This window comes from Motacilla alba, chromosome 1A (assembly GCF_015832195.1).
Source record: "Motacilla alba alba isolate MOTALB_02 chromosome 1A, Motacilla_alba_V1.0_pri, whole genome shotgun sequence".
NCBI lineage: Eukaryota > Metazoa > Chordata > Aves > Passeriformes > Motacillidae > Motacilla > Motacilla alba.
In genome coordinates this window covers 51,745,662-51,762,858 of record NC_052031.1, presented here as the reverse complement: position 1 = coordinate 51,762,858, position 17,197 = coordinate 51,745,662, and the positions used below count along the sequence as shown (strand labels likewise).

The 17,197-nt window shown below is 36.8% G+C and overlaps 1 protein-coding gene across 4 annotated transcripts in view; it reads right to left on the bottom strand.

Moving 5' to 3' along the window:
* The window catches only part of LARGE1 (LARGE xylosyl- and glucuronyltransferase 1), a 270,233-nt gene that overhangs the window by 187,049 nt on the left and 65,987 nt on the right, over window positions 1-17,197 (bottom strand). For 3 of the 4 annotated variants that reach the window (XM_038153717.1, XM_038153716.1, XM_038153718.1), the window contains one exon: window positions 4,264-4,450. The exons of the other annotated variant lie outside the window; for it this stretch is intronic. In XM_038153717.1, coding sequence (XP_038009645.1) covers window positions 4,264-4,369 — 106 coding nt within the window. In that variant the 5' untranslated portion in view covers window positions 4,370-4,450. The remainder of the gene's footprint in view (window positions 1-4,263; window positions 4,451-17,197) is intronic. 4 annotated transcript variants of the gene reach the window in all.

Genomic DNA, 17,197 nt, shown 5'->3' with positions numbered 1-17,197 from the left:
GAAACATACAGAAAAAGAGTGTGAACAACATCAAAGTGAATCCATTTAAATACTAAGATGAATATTTGCAGCCTTCCTTCAATTTATTTTATTGTATTTTATGAGGTGTTTGCCCAACTCTGGCTTCAATCATGTCTCTACAGATGACTTTGACTGGAATGAATTGTCAGGTAATGACAGTTGCCCAACACTGGAGTGAAAAGAGGACAACCAAGGAAAACAAGTCCCAGGAAAGAAGGCAGGCTCTGTTTTTTAAAATGCCACCCGAGCAACTAAAAGAAACCAAAGGCAACTGCTCCTTCACAGAGTACCTACAGGATCTCACACAACTTTCAATTTTTCATCTTAAGTTTACATTACTGGCTCTCTCTTCCCTGGGAAATATATTATACACAGGAGCCTTACACACATACTTTAGGTTTTAGCCTCAAGTGGATCCACCACACAGGGACTGGTAACTCAAGTGTATTTTCATCCTGTGAAAACGGAGGTGACTGTCAATCTGCTAAGGTCACATAGCCACAATGAACTTTTTTTTTCCTTTTTCCTGAGAATCAGTAATCCAGAAAGCATGGTCAAATTACAGTTCCAAATCTCCATTTTACATGACCTTCACGCTAAGGGGGAGAGAAAACTGCTTCATACAGCTTGGAAAATTTAGCTATTTATGGAGCTACCACTAGTTAGTGAAACTGCTATTTTCTTTCTAATGAAAATTCATCATGTATTATTTGATTATTTTCTCTTCCCTGTTTTAAATGCACTCCATCCTTCCTACTCTATTAATTTGTCTTTTGAATAAATTCTAAGAATGTTGGAACAATTAGCTTTTTCATTCAAAGTAACAGATAACTGAAATTATGCTGTGCTTGTGCATTATTAAAAACAACAGTAACCAGGTATATTCAAAGCCCATAGAATATTCAATATTATCTTTAATATTCTGCTTCATAACCTTAATAGATATTTATACATGATTAATGAGGCTTTTAGTAGCTACTGCTGTCACAGCTTAGGTAACACCACCTCCAATAAAAATCTTAAGGGAAGGGTCTTACTGCAAGTGTCGAGTGACAACTGTGAAGTAGCAGGCTGCCATGTACTTTCTGACAAGAGGAAAAAAAACAAAATAAAACAAAACTCTGTCTTAAGGAATTTGAAACTATTCAAAAAGCAGGACACGGGCACAGACTGCAGTAAGGCATATTTTATATGACAGATTCACTAACAAAGCTTTTAAAGGGTTTCTAATGTGATCCCACTCCCATGCAGTGGCAAATGAGTAACTTAAGTTCTTAGATATAAACACATGGATGAGTAATGTAATTCCTAATTACATCAAGAATATGAGGCAGACACAGCACTACAGATTTCATACCAGAGATTTGAGTCTAGAGCTCTGAAACATACAAACCAAGAAAAATACTGCAGAACAAAAAAATCCCCAAAAAATGTTTTGCTATGACAACTCGGCTAGGTCAATGTTTTAACTTAGTGAATAAAAGACCACAGTGATTTTAGTACTGTACATAGGTATCTTCAAACATTCCCAGGCCTGGCATGGCAATTGGATTCACCAAGAGTAAATCATGTTTGACCAGCCTGACTGCTTGCTGTGATGAAATGACAATGAATACATGACCAGTTGACTCAATCTCCCTTGAATTTAAGCACAGTAGCCCTGTATCCAAACTGGGATTTTACCGTGTATATGGGTGGACTACTAGACATGTGAAAAACTATCCAGAATGTTGGGCTCAAAGAGAGGGGTCATTCACTCATGGTGTGTCTGGAAGTCCATGTATTCTCTGTCCCTGGAAGTTTTCAAGACTCTGTTGAATACAGGTCTAAAAAATCTTTCCTGATTCCAAAACCCACACTGATTTGAGCAGGAGTTTAATTAGAGATATCCTGAGGCCCTTCCCACACTGAATAATTAAATGAATGTATGATGATACCAGGTATTGATGATTTCTTTAATTTGGTGGAGAAAAGTCTAACAAGAACCATTTATTCAAAACTAAAACCAGATGTACTGAAAATAAAATTTCTAGACCCATGATTAACAAAAGAAACAAATGCCAGGAGGCAGAGAGAATTCTACATACCTGATGCTTTCAAATCAAGGCACAATACTGTTGCGAGGCAATTTCTACTCAATTAGAGAATCACAGAATGAAACAATTGTTTATGATGGAAAAGGCCTTTAAGATCATTGAGTCCATCCATTAGCCCAGCATTGCCATGTCCACCACTAAACCATGTTCCTAAGTGCCACATATACACACATTTTAAACATCTCCAGGGATGGTCACCCAATCATCTTCCTGGGTAGCCTCTTCCAGTGTTCGTCAACCCTTTCCATGAAGAAATTTTTCCCAATATCCAATCTAAACCCCCAGTGGTGCAACTTGAGGCCATTTCCTCTTGTTACTTGGGAGAATAAAGGCACCCCCACCTCACTACAACCTCCACAGAAAGCTCAAACATGAGTAAATTGTGGGAACCACTGTGGAGAAAAACAAACAAACAAACAAGAAGTCACGTAGAATAACAAAATGGCATTAACTTTTTGTCCATAATATCTACAAGTTAAGGAAAATGCTATCTGTTGGCTAAATAAATATCTAATCAACCTTAGTTTTTTAACCAAGAAACACTAAATAATTCCCACCCAAAATAAAAAAGAAAACAGATACAGAAAAATAACTGATAGAGTTACTAACTGTACATAATTCCCAGTCCTTTTCCAGTGCAAGGCTTTGTAATAGGTAATGGGCTTTGTTCCCTAGTTTGCATTTAAGATTAATTCACAGTGAGAGCTTTAAGTCACTTCAAATACCCTGTAGCAGCAAATTTCAAGATTTGTATTGAATTCTCTGTAAAAACAAAGGATTCTACTCACAGAGGAATTTAAAACACCATGGCATTATCAATTGTGGACACAATTAAGACAGTCGTTATGACAAAGCAGCATAATATTCTTCCAAAAGCAAAAAGCTGAGGCCTGCATTTGCTCAGTTTTTAAAACTCAAACAAAATCAGTACTGTTCTGCCTGCCAGATCATTATTTTTAAGTATGCAGCTAGCACCCCTTGTATTTCCAATTTAACATGAATCCCACAAGTATTTCATTCTAGAATGAGCTCATGGAGTTACTGCACATTAAGGTGGAATTTTAAGTACTCCAATAAATTTGCATAAACAAATATTTGTACATGGCATATAACTAATTCAGAATCGTATGCAACACACAGAGGAAATCTTTACATGTTCTTACTCATGATTTAACATGGAAACCTCTTTAGTTTCCAAACACAGCACAGATTTGTCAGCCAAGGATACATGAAAGAAGATTGACATTTTAAATAATGCCTTGTTAAAATTATCTAACTGTAAACTAGTGCCTGAACAGTTTTTACAAGGTTGGAACACCTTTCCTCATGCTAATGCAACTACAAAGGCTGACTTTTGAATAACTTTTTTTTTACTCTTGCCAAAATAACAGATCTATTGCACAACATAAAATGCTTCACCTCCACAATAAACAAAACAAACAAACAAAAAAAGCTACAAAGTAGCAAAGAGCAGGAGAGCCAGAATCCTTGAACCTCCCCTAACTGAACTATTACAGCTGAACATCTGTAAGGCCAGGAAAAAAACTTCATCAGACAGACAATTTAAAAGACAAAGTAGTGATTATTCCACGTCTTGTTATAAAAAGTGCTCATTACATAGCTGCAAGTCAATGTACCTATTAACTGGAGGATTTCCACCTAAAAAAGAAGGGGACAAAGATATTCCAACTAAAACAATCCACTGACAGTCAGGGGGATGTGGATCCAAACTACTTTTATGCAAAGAAACCTTATATAAATATTCATTGATTTTATGTGTTTGGCATATCTGAAATGAGATCATAAAAATCTTACAGGGCACAGGATAGATCAGCTTTTAAAAATTAGAAAATAAAGAGAAAAGATTAGTAGACTGGGCAGGGGGTGAGTTGTTGTACATTTTCCAAGTTCAAAGATCAGTGAAAAACCAAGTAATTATGGCCAGTAATTAACTCAGCATCCTCAGTAGTGAGAACATGGTAAGGAAGGCCCTTTGTTGAAATCCGCACCTTGAGAACTATTTCATATGCAAGCCAAATGAGATTTATTTAAATAAAATAAATGACGACTGATCTACATTTGCCTGCCCAGCTACAAATCATCCAACACCCCACCACCCCCGCCTCAGCCATTATTCCTCTCCTACCTTCAAAACTCCCAGCAAACAGATAAATCCACGTAATGGCTGGGACAAAAAGGATGGTCAGAGAGGCAGCCAGGAACTTCCGTCGCCCTCTGCACATTCCCAGCATTCTCTCAGGAGTGCAGAATCCCAACCCAAGGCTGTTCCTACGTTGGAAGCAAATAGTCCACAGCCTCCCACATATTACTCCCTGAAAAGGAAAGGAAAAAATATTTCAACAGCTTATAAGTCTACAGAAAGTTATAGACTATGCCAGTGTTCCAAAAGAGTTAAAAGAACAGGGCTAAAAAAAGGGCTGCTGCAATTGCAAGGTGGTACCCATTTCAAAATTATCCATGACAATAATAAAACAAGTTTTAGAAGTCAAATTAAGACAGTAAGTCAATAAAACACATCATATCACCTAAATACACAATAAGCTTCATCTTACCAAGAGATGTCAGCTTTATTTACATTTTGTCCTTGTTTTACTCTACAGGAACTCTGAGATCTTTGATGCCCGTGTGTGCTGAGGTCCCATGGCAGGTAAGAGAAAGCCACCCACATTCCTTCAACTGCTCCCAAAGAGCAGAAGTCACACCATTGAATCAGTGATCCATCTGCAATTGGTCATGAACTCAACAGAGTGAACCAAAAAATGGAAAGCTGAAGTTTGGGGGTAGAGAGATGTTACTGAAATTAGCCACTTTGCACACCAAAAAGCAGTGCTGATGAGCTGCTATGTAAAAGGGGAGAAGAGAAAGTGCAAAATGGGCAAGGAAATATACATATTCACACAGGGGATATAAGGGGCTTTAGACTATATTCGTTGAGAAAAATTGATTCTGCTGAATAACACAGTTTTTATAAGGAAAAAAATAATTCTGATCCTAATTTGAAATAACTGTTCTGCATTTCAGAGAGGCAAAGAAAAATACACCATGATTTTTATTCACAGGAAAATTAATATTCCCACACCAGTGCAGGAATGCAGAGCATAAAAATAATGTTTCATATTGACAGCAGGTTTTTTTCACAGGGAAGGAAAGGCTAGTAGAAGACAAGTTAGAAAAGGAAAGAGAAGTCCATGCAAATCTACTTCAGGTTTTGTGTTACACTTAGGTTTTCCAACTCTAAGAATAGAAGTGGTCTACAAGAATGGTAGGGAAAGAAAGAGACTCTGGTAGTACAAGGTGTTTAATAACAGTGCCCTTTGACTTATGCTTAAACCAGCACTAGAGCTGATACAAGCAATGTATCATTTCTACAGTGACATGTTAACAACAGCTGCTGTGTGTCTTGAGAGTGTCTTAGCTCTACAACTCCATATATATTGCAGCAAAAATCAATTCTGAAATTAAATTACAGCAAAAATGAGAATGTAGACAAGAGAAATAGATTCAGACAAAAAGTCTCTCCTGCTGGAGATACCTGGCTGCAGTAATCGGGCAAACTTACGGCTGTTCCTCGAACATTCAATAGAGCCCACTTTACTACTCTACAGTTTAAGAGACATGATAGTACTCTGACCTTGGAACTGATAAAATGGACTATAATTTGTCCAGAGCCAGCACAAAAAGCATTCCATTGTGTCAGCTTTTCAAGGCAATGAATGCCTCACCACAGAGATTTTGCACAAAATATGTGGGCAGACTTAATATTACAGCTGTGGTATTAGAGTCACTCCGTGTTAGACAGAGACACACTGGTAGATAAATTGTGGAGAGCTCTTATCTTTATTCACTGTATTTGGATAATGATTACATTTCATTTCTTTTCCTTATAGCACATAACTTGTACAACTCCGAAGAGAGTCCTTTACATGCCTACTTGAAAAACACTGATAATTTCCCAGACTTCTGTGTTTATAAGCATGTATATTATAAAATGCAGAGTGACTTATTTTAAGTAGTAATTCCTTTTTTTCCTTAAATGTACTGGCATGCACCACTGACATCAGTCTGTGCAAAGAAAAATAAACCTCTGAAAATATAAACTCCCAGGCACAGTCATTGGCAAATAGCCACATCTTGGCACTGAAACGCGCACTAGCTGGATACTGCTCCTATCAATGACATCTGTAAAAATTACAGGTAACAAAGTAAGAGTCAACACCACAGTTTCTGAAATCACACTGTTACAAGTGTGCTGATACAAATTTCCAGGGCAACGACATACAGACTCTGAGTTATAGTGATGCCAGTGGATTAATTCATCCTGGGGTGGCATGTTTAAGAAATAACTCGATTTTTCCTATATATTCTTTTGAATATCCATGCAAGTTAAGTTTCTGAACATGTTGATATGGAGGATGGAATCCAGCTTTTCTGCCCTACGAATGTAAATTACTCTAACAAATCAAAAAGGTATAAGGCACAACATTGAACTCCCAGTTAAACTGTGGAGGAAAGACAGGAATGTGGCAAATTCAGCTTTCTACAAATTGTCATCTTTCAGACAAAGCAGCCAAATAATTTTGCACATTCATTATCTAACTAGAAAAAAAATTTGGGAAAATCCTAAACAGACAAGTCAGCTTGTGATGGATCACCCTACGAAATGTTAAGATACATCTTTTAATAATGCTTTAAAAGAGCCATAAGCTACTTCAAATTATGCGTTTACTATCTCCCCACCTTCCCAAAGTTGTGAATAGCTCCCCTTGGGTCTTAAATATTCATTTTTAGTGTATAAAATCGCAGCCCCTGCTGAGTACTTTTTTCCAAAGTAGACGATGCATCATGTGCAACCCTTACACAAGTGATTACATAAAAGGTCCGTGAATGGTAATGAAGATCCTTGGCTTACAGGAAGAGATTTGGACTCAATCATGTATTCGCTATTGGCTTTACTCAGAAACAATGTTACCTAATATACCACTGTCAAATAAATTGAAAGAAGACATTGCAGCTCTTTTGACTTGATTTCCTTTCAACAGGTGCCAGATTGACATCCACCACGGAAGGAAAGGGACTGACACCACTGGCTGGACCAAGGACTGAGCACAAATACAGTTGCACATTTCTGCCATACAAGCCTGCAAATGCCTTTCAGAAATCTCCTACAGCCTCCTCTAGTCCTCAGTAGGACTGCCACAGTTCTACTGAATCAGACTGTCACCTGCCTAAAAGCTCTTAGAAAGCAGTTTCATGGTACAAGCTAAAACTGAAGCTACTTCAGATCTGACATTGCTAGGCACATTCATCTTTTCAGTAAAATGGTTCACTTCATTTACACAAAGCCATGCAGTGGCTCCTCCTGACAGTTTTCAGTCTCAACAGCTGTGCTAACTAAACATCTGTACTCAGAAATACACAGCATGAAATAGATCAGAAACTGTAAAACAATGGATGAAGCAATAACCCAGCCAATTTAACCACAGCATCCAGGTGTGGGGTACTCTGATCAAAAAACAGCCAGCGGTTGCTCCTCTCCTGCTGCCCAGTGTTAGCATTTTCAGATCTGAGCCACAAAGAGCATCTGCAACTTCATCAATCTTTACTAGGTTTAGCTTAAAGCAAGGGAGACCAAAATTAGACCCAGAGTGAAAGGGAGCATTTGTGTTTGCAGTTTCCAACACAGTCTCAGCAACACCCGTCCAGACACAATCAGATTTTCTGCTTGTACCACAGATACTAAAAAGTGCATGCATTACAGAATATTGTTCTACCTTCCTCTTTAATTGTGCTCCAAAAAGCATCATATAATTGTATTTTAGAAATATGATTCAGTAAATAATACCAACAAAAGCTAGCTGCATGTACATCATATGCATTATGCCTCGCCATCAGTGTCAGGTGCTCTACAGTTCTAGGACACATCAGTTCAGGAATTAGAAAACCTACTGCACAGAAACAGCTCCACAGACTGTGCTGCGACCTCGAGTCAGCTCACCCCTCCCAGACTGCTGCTAACTGTGCTCCAAAAGGCTTGGACAATGCCGGTGTGCAGGGTCACAGTGGGAATTAAAATAATTTGGGGTTCTCATTACTAAGACTTACTCATGACTTACTCATCTGACCAGAATGACCTTTCTTACCTTCACATATAATCAAGTACTTCCATTAACCTAACTTAACAGAGTGGTTTCTTTGTTTTAAATCATGGATTATCTCCTCAGCTAAGCATGAAGCAGCTCTCAACCAGTATGAGCAGCACATATATTAAAGTATGTAACTCAACACTAATCACATTGGTATTCAGTTTCTATATATTTATTTCTTTTAATTATGGCATGAGAACTCGATTATGTCAGACATTCAGCAGGAGTCCATGAAACAATGGAAGTAATTATGAAAACAAAAATTAAACACAATTAACTAGATTTAACTGCTCTACTATAAAAAGCTTTTCTAACTACTTCAAACATTTCCTTGCATTTGTTACAGTTAATCTTTTCCCAGTAATCTTCCATTTGTTTTCAAAGCCACTGGAAATAAATATATACAGTTAAAGCTGTTTACACAGCAATCCTGTGCCTTGGCTTTGTTGTGTTTTTTAAATTAATGTTATCTAATTCTTTTTTGCTCTTGCAGTCTCTCTGCTCTCTTTCTGCGCACTTGCAGTCACAGAGTCAATGAACAATTTCTGCTGCAAAGCTTTTCCCTTGGCTCTGTATCAATGTAGCATTCATCCCTTATGAGAGATTTTTCAGATTTTTTTGTCAAAAGCATAAATAACGAAGTAAAAAAAGCAGTATCTTATGCAGTATTTTTATGGGTTTTTTTTTACATGTTCATTATGAGGGTTTATAGTAAGTTTACTCCTTGACAGTCAGATTTTATCTTGCAGCTTTGCAATCTTCTCATTATGGGAGCCGGTTGTCATGTGACATTGTAATATTAAAGAAAAGTTTGATACCATAAAGGCAGGGTGTAGAGTAAACTCAAGATTGGGAAACACAATATGAAAAAATTAAATTATAAATCTTTATTTAATTAAACATTTCTCTGTTAATTTTCACGGTTTTAACACAGACAGCAACTAGGTACAACACAGCCACTCGCTCCCCACACATCCTTCCAGAGAGATGGGGAGGAGAATCAGAAAAGGGGAAAACTCATGGGTTGAGACAAGAACAGCCTAATAATTCAAATGAGGTAAAACATTATTATCACCACCATTATTATCACAACAACAGTAACTGTAGTGAAAAGGAGACAGAGAAAGGAATAAAACCCAAGAAAAAGCAAGTGATGTTGCTCACTGCCTGCTGACCAATGCCCAGCCTGTTCCCAAGCAGCAATCAGCCCCTCAGAGGTTCTCTCCCAGTTTGTATACTGGGCACGTTGTCATATGTATGGAATATCTCTGGCCTTTGGGTCAGCTGTCCTGGCCATGCTTCCTTCTGTCTTCTTGTGCAGCTCCTCACTGGCAGAGCATGGGAAACTGAAAAATCATTTTATTTGAATAAGTATGACTTCACAACAACCAAAATATCAGGATGTTGTCAACACTAGTCTCATATCCAAAACACAGCACTGTTCCAGCTACTAAGAAGAAAATTAACTCTATTCCAGTCAAAACCAGGATAGTTAATATATTCTACTTGTCAAGGTTTTACAACAGACACAGCATTTTGAAAGAAAATGCCATTTCTTCTCTCATCAACCTCTTTTTCTTCCACCCAGAAGAAATTAATATAGAAACAAATCTAAGGCCCCTTTTATTCCTACATTCCAAATTTCCTTAGCACTGGAGAACCCCAAAATCAGACTTCTTAATCCTACAGTACCACGACTTTAAAGAAGGATTAGGAATAAACTCAAACTCAGCATCCACCTCACAAGTTATGAGAAGCCACTTTAAAGTAAAAGTTTACAGCAGTTTCCAAACACTACCAGATGTCCTCTTTCTCAGGTAGTTACAAGGAAGCAGTCCTATCTGTGAGAGAGAAAATAGCCAGTAAGTTGACAGCACAAATGAGTTCTGCCTTGGAACTGTGCTAACTGCTCTGAGGGCACACAGGATTGACATCTTTTATATCTTCATTCAGTACATGATGTGGCTTAAGGAAAATTCTATTAGTGTCCTGTTAATCAAAGAAGGTCCTGTTTCTAGAAGGTTCCAGCGGTAAGAAACACTATCACAGGAATGGAATCTCTCTTGACAGTAGTCACAGACAGAGAGAAGCAAATAAATACCAGGCTTTCACATTTTTCTGCTTCTATTACCATGTACTCCTTTATGTATGTATATGCATATATTTGCATATACACTTCTAATGGTATTGTTTTTTCCTTTCAAGCCCACAGTTTCATTCAAAAGAATGAAAGCCTGCAACTTTCAAAATTATTATTAAGGACTAAGACCATCTAAGACCAACAGGACAAGAATTTTTTCCTAAGTCTCCAATCAAATGTCACTGTTAATATGAGGGGGAAAAAAATGCAATCTGTTGAGAAAAGAGAGAAGCAACAAAACACAGTCATGACAGAAAGATTTATCTTGTGTGTAACATTTCATTTGGAACCAAAGAACTATACTTACTTTTTAAAGCAGCTACTGACCTCTTTTCTCTCAAGTAGTTCTCCAAACCCCATCTTTACTCCACTTTCTCAGCTATATGGGCATACAGCATCAGTATTTCCTGACTCCCCATCTTATCTAAAGACTCAGCACAACTCAAAGAAAGCATAACAGAGCCTGGCTTGGTTTGTGTATGGCAGAGTTCTAACAAGATCCTACATATACATACTAAGAGTACCTTAGAATTTGAGATCCCAATGCCACTGAATTATGAACATACTGGAGATTATGACCAGCCATTCAGTAATACAGGCCACCTGTAATACAGGACCTTTCAAAAGAAAAGCAGCTCTCCTTCAGAATCACAGTCTAGAGTCAGGCCACAGCATTATTACATATATGAATTCCAGACTTACAAAAAGGACATAGCTTTCCAAATCTCCACCTAAAGTAGTGGCAGAAGGCAATTAAAAAACAAACAAACAAAAAAACCCAGGTAATATGCTATCTGTTCTAATCTCAAAGAAAACATCAGTTTGTTGGTGCATCACTACTCTGCCAACCTCTACACCAGTGCCTCTTTCTACTGCATAATCAAAGAGAGAAAAGCCATTGGTTTGTCCATTCACCTTGCGCACATACAACCACATAGAGAAGAAAATGCTCTTTAAAACAGGAATAGGGCACTATGTGCATCATATATAACCCTTCTCTGCAATTTTTATGCTAATACTTTGCTTCTCAGCTAAAGTTCTTGGATGCTTGTTCAAAAGCAGTGCTTACCTCCATTAGAATCCACTACATATAAAGCTGCTCTAATAAGGAAATTGATTAAAGATTCATTAAAAAGTTTTGCTTAGGAGAGAACAATTATTTCTTGAACTGTTCCTCCCTGACAAAAAAAAATCCATCTCTCTACAAAACAAAGTCCTACTATAAAAAATTCTAAAAAGCATGACAACTTTTATTTTACTGCATAGATCTCAAACTACAAGTTCGAATTTACAGCATGCTTACATATTCATAGCATGTTTACAGCAGCTACTTACTTGGCAGATGGAAATAAAAGCTAGCATCATACTTATAAATAGATCTTTATTAAATATTTGTATTAAATTACGCAAAGTAAAACTTTTAAAAAATAAATAAAGAAAGAAATGGGCCCAGGTGACTCTCTCCTCAATTCTGACAGTAAGAAGGAAGGAGCTGAGGAGTGCATAGATCGCGTGGGTCAAAATTCAGTTGTGCAGCTGGTATTGAGTGACAGGAGACACCTGGCTGCAGCAATCAGGTAATGGATGAACACAGTTGGTGTAAGAAGGACTAGCCAAGAAGACCAGAAGGAGGAATTGTTCAGCTGAAATACCTGAAGCACTCCTTAAGATCATCCCCCTCTACTCAGCAGTGGTGAGAAACAACTGGAATGCTGTGTCCAGGTCTGTGCTCCCCAGTGGCATAGCCAAAGAGGCTGCAGAGCCTCCATCCTTAGAGACATTCAACACCCAACTGGCCTCCAGCAACCTCCTTGAGCTGAGCTTGCTTTAAGCAAAGTGTTGAACTAGGCAATCTCCAGAGGTCCCTTCAAAATGCAACTCTATAATTCCTGATACCACAATTTTGTACCTAGTCATAAAACAAATAGTGGCCATTTAATATAAATCCTCAAAATTCAAACTAATAGTTATTCTGCTATGCATGAATGAACATGCACATAAACAATTATTTTGAAACACATAGATAATCCCAGGTTAAACTTTTAGCTAGTACAAATCAATATAGTTTTAGTAAGATCAATTCAACTAGCATCAATTCACAAAAACTATGGACTAAGTCTCTCAAACTTGATGAAAAGTTGCATTTTTTATATAAGCAACAAAGTTCTCAACTCGTTGCTACTGTCTAAATATTACCAAACCCATAAATATTTTATCACATTTATTTAAAATAATAAGTTGAAATGAAAATTCCAAGAACTGCTGGTAATTTCCTATTTGAATAATCAAGAATCAGCAAATAGGTAATGAAGTGCAGTGTATGGAAATATGTGACCATAACCAAAAGCAGAAGACAAATCTTTTGCTACAATCACAGTGCTGCTTTACCAAGCACACTATATAGTCTCAATAGCTCTTTGATGCTACTATAGAACATCAAATAGCACCAAGAATTGTGAGCAACTCTTTGTTTTTAAGTTTCCTGCTGAAATCCCTGTGTTTCAAGGTCCAATATTTATTACTTAAATATTATACCATCCAAGTGGGCCATAACGAGTATTTCTTTCTGTAGGCTTTCTCAAGGCTGAGTGGGTTCTCTATAAATTAATGGGAAAGGCGCTTACACTCTACACTCCATTTTATCTGACAGAAAAGCAAAGCTCTTGCAGAATAATTTGGTGTCAGACACTTTAAGTATGAAAGGCAGCTGAGGATTTAGGTTCTTTCACATAGGACACATTCTTGAACACTGGAACACGGCTTGATAAACTGGAATTTATAAACACTGATGTCTCATGGCTTCTTATTCAGTACTACACAGATTAATATGGGTATTAGACAATGACACATGAGTTTTAATTACAAAAGGACTATTAAAGGTGTTAAAAAGCTAATCAAAGCTGTAGAAAACAGTCTCAAGAGGAGATGCTGGCAAAAACACTTTCTAAAGAATCCAAATTTTCCATGTGTGGAGTTAGCATTTTGATAGAATCATAGAAAAGTTCAGGTTGGAAGGGACCTTTGGAGGTCATTTAGTCCAATCCTCTACAAAGCAGGTTGAATAATGCTCCTTCAAACCAATGTATCTTTTGCAGAGCTCTTTACTCTTCATTTAAAAACCACTGTCTGAGGGAGGATGGTTTGCCTGGAGAAAAAGGGCAGTGGGCTTTATGCTCCTATGTTCTCTCAATTTCCAGAAATTGCAATGATTTTCACTAAACATTTCATTATACCTCTGTATGAAAAGGTCACTGTAATTTCTACTGATGTCATTATCGTCACCATTGTTTTGGGAAGTTCCTATAATTCTGCAATTAGATGAAAGTACAGAAATAATAAATATAAAATATTTAGTAAGTCTCTTATAAAAAATTATTACAGTGAAAAGAATTATCTTATTCAAATGCACATAATTAACAATTCCACTTTAAATCTGATTATAATTCATAATTTTCAGGGCAAAGGGGAGGTTTGCCAGACCTTTTCTAACAAAAGGAAAAGAGGATAATGATGATGTTGAGGATCATGAAAGGATGTACAGGAACGTAAAGGCATGGCCATGTTATATAAAACAAAAGCATGCTTTGCACTGGCTGGTGGAGATAAGGAGAGAGAGAGAGAGGGAAAGAGAAAGAGGGGATGAACACATCTTATTCTCTCTCCTAACTGCTTCTATATTCTAGTATTTTTTAAGGCAATTTGACTCTTTCTGTGTCTGGCAATCATTAATAAGAGCAGAAGTCAAGCTACCCTCTGGGACTTCAATAGCAAGTTTCATGAGAGCAGGACAAAGACTGGGTAAGAGTCTCAGAGAAGAATTTAGGTGAAAGAGATCCTTACTCTCAAGTCTGAGATTGTTGTCAACTCGATGAAAGTATTTCACCTGAATGAAACAATCAAGTAGAAATGACTGAAAATTTTACTATGAATATTCACAGCTGCAAAGGAAATTCTGAAAGACTCTTTAGCTTTCTGTACTGAAGTTTGATTGCTGGAACATTCTGCATATTTGATCTTTATACTTTAAAACCAGGAAATCCTTAAATATGTCTTTATACAAAAAAAATTTAAGAACACACATATATAAATGTTACTTAAACTGATACCAAAGCCAAAACAATACATTTGAAATACATTTTTAAGAAGTTAGTCTAAGCAATGGAGCTGCAGTTAAAATAATCCCATGTGTACCAATATTTTAATAACTTGGGTCCCCCGCTCATTCCAGATCTGTGATTTGCTAAGGTTCTCCACATATCTCTTAGTTCCTGGGCTTCCTTTCAGGGTGAGACAGGTAGGTTCTTCTGACACAGAAGCAGGGGAATTTTTGAACAAGTTTTCCCACAGGGGCCATTCCCTACAGACAGCATAGATAAGATTGCTCCCTGTGCACTGTGACACTCCCCCAGTACTGCCTCAGCAGGTTTGCTGCCTTCAGGCACTGCCATCATGCAATGCCTCAAGAAATACAACACACACATCCCTGTGCATCATGACATGACTTGAGTGAACTCTGTCAGTTTTTGTGGATCATACAAATAAATAAAAATAGTGCTCTCTTGGAATCCAAGCAGAGGATGTTACACAACACAGATGAAGCCAGTCTGTTCCACAGGGGCCATGCCCTTCCCACCTCTTGGCCTGCAGACCAGGACATCATCTGGAGGCAATGCCTTTTGCAGTACAACTCTCATGGTTATAATGTCAGTTTTGTTACCTACAGACGGTCTACTCTATTCTTGTATCACAAGCATTACATTATCTGTTACCATAACCCTATGGGACACAGGGACACAATATTTTGAATCTATGGACCATGGAAATTGCAGACTAAACAGCAGATAAAATGATCATAAACTAAATGAGGTCAATTCAGTTATAATTGCACAGAGACTGGGATCACAATACTGACCCCAAGGCCAATGCTCCACCATCAAGATGAGCTATACCTCAATATGTACTGCAACAGAGAGCAGTAACCACTATAGATCACTGACTGCACTTTCAGCAGAGGAGCTTTCTCACTTGCTCAAGGGAACCTGTCAGTGAGACAGCATGAAAATATAGTAATTGGGAAAACAATTCTAGCACACTTCTAAAAATAAAACTTTTTGAAACTTTTTTTGTTGCTAGGAGATGAAAAAATATAGGACATAACAATGCAGTTATTTGAAGGGCAAGAAAAGTAGTCCAGAGTTTTATTATTATTATTATTATTATTATTGTTAGCTAATGTGATTCAGACAGACAGGTTGATTTTGACAACAAATTACATAATATTGTTTTTCCAAAATTCACCCACATCTATGAGGACACAGTTTGGCAGGACAAGTTTTGTTTATTGCCAAGCTTCTATTAACTACTTTTTCAATTAATAAAAAAGATTTTTTAAAAAATACTAAAAAGGGCTTGGATGCCTTTGGATTTTTGGCTGCTGTGGATGAGACCTATGGGTATGTAAAATACATGCAGCATGTATATGTTTTATTGCAGAGCTGAAGGAAAAGATAATTTTTTTTTTCTAAAGTAACAATGAAATTGCATTGAGAATATTTTAAAATTTAGAGAATATGCACAAATTAAACAGTCCAAATTTTTAAAAGATTACATCATTTGCAGAACACAGTCCTAATGTTAACTTTGGGATACACAAGTTAATAGAAAACTAGAGTATTTTTTTCACCACTAATTCCTGGGAAAATATGAGCTGCAAATATTTTACAGGCAACTTAGAATTTGGTCTTGGAAGTCCTGAAGTTAAATTTTCAATTATTTCTCCTTATTTGTCACAAAAGATTCAAAATTGTAAGACTCATTTTGTTTGCCTTGTTTTATGGAAATGTCAAGGTATACCTTGTGGCGACTACATTTTTTATACTGTGCTACTAAGAGACATTTAAAACGTCTTCAGTTATTAGAAGGCGCTCTGGTACATAAAACGAAGCCAGCCCAAATGTATGCTTTAAGTGTGTTAAGAATGACAAGGCTGGAAATTTCAACAGTTGAAGGCTGTTGAAATACCTCTTCTCTAACGTGCTAAAAATGCCCTCTACAGTCTCCAGACATTTGCTGGCATTTAGACATAATTTTGTAGTTAAAGGGTAAATTATGTTCCGGGTGGTTGATTCTTTGGCCACAACTTTTAAAATTATTTATCTAAAAAAAAAAAAAAAAAAAAAAAAAAAAAAAAAAAAAAAAAAAACACAACTCCATTAAAGCAGGAAAAAAAAAAAAAAAGGAAAATGCCTGTGCCAGTAATATGCATTACCTCCAAAATGCATACCCACTGGCCACCCATTTCAATGGCATAAAGCAAAATCATCTAAATTTGATTCAATTTCCTAAAAGGAAATATTCTCTAAAAGGAAAATAAATTTATTCCTGAAAGGTTTCAACTTGATTAAATGCCAATATGGATGTTCATTGTTTGTATTTTGAACAGTTTATGTACTCTCTTATGGAATAAAGTTTCACATTTGCAAACTTGTGAGATAAATGAGTTTTTAGCTCACATACAGCAGTTGGAAGAACACTTTACTTTTTTAAACAGACTTCGATAGATTAAAGAAACCAGTTAATATTTATTGATACTGCTGACCTTAAAATAACAGCATCTCTACAGCCAAAGACTTTTACAAAATGATTTTGAAACAGACAGACAGTGAAATATACTGAAAGCACCAATGACTACCATTTTAAATAAGAAAATGAAGCTGTAGATAACTGGATAGCAGGGTTAATGACTACTAAAAAGTATAGTACAGTGAAAAATATGC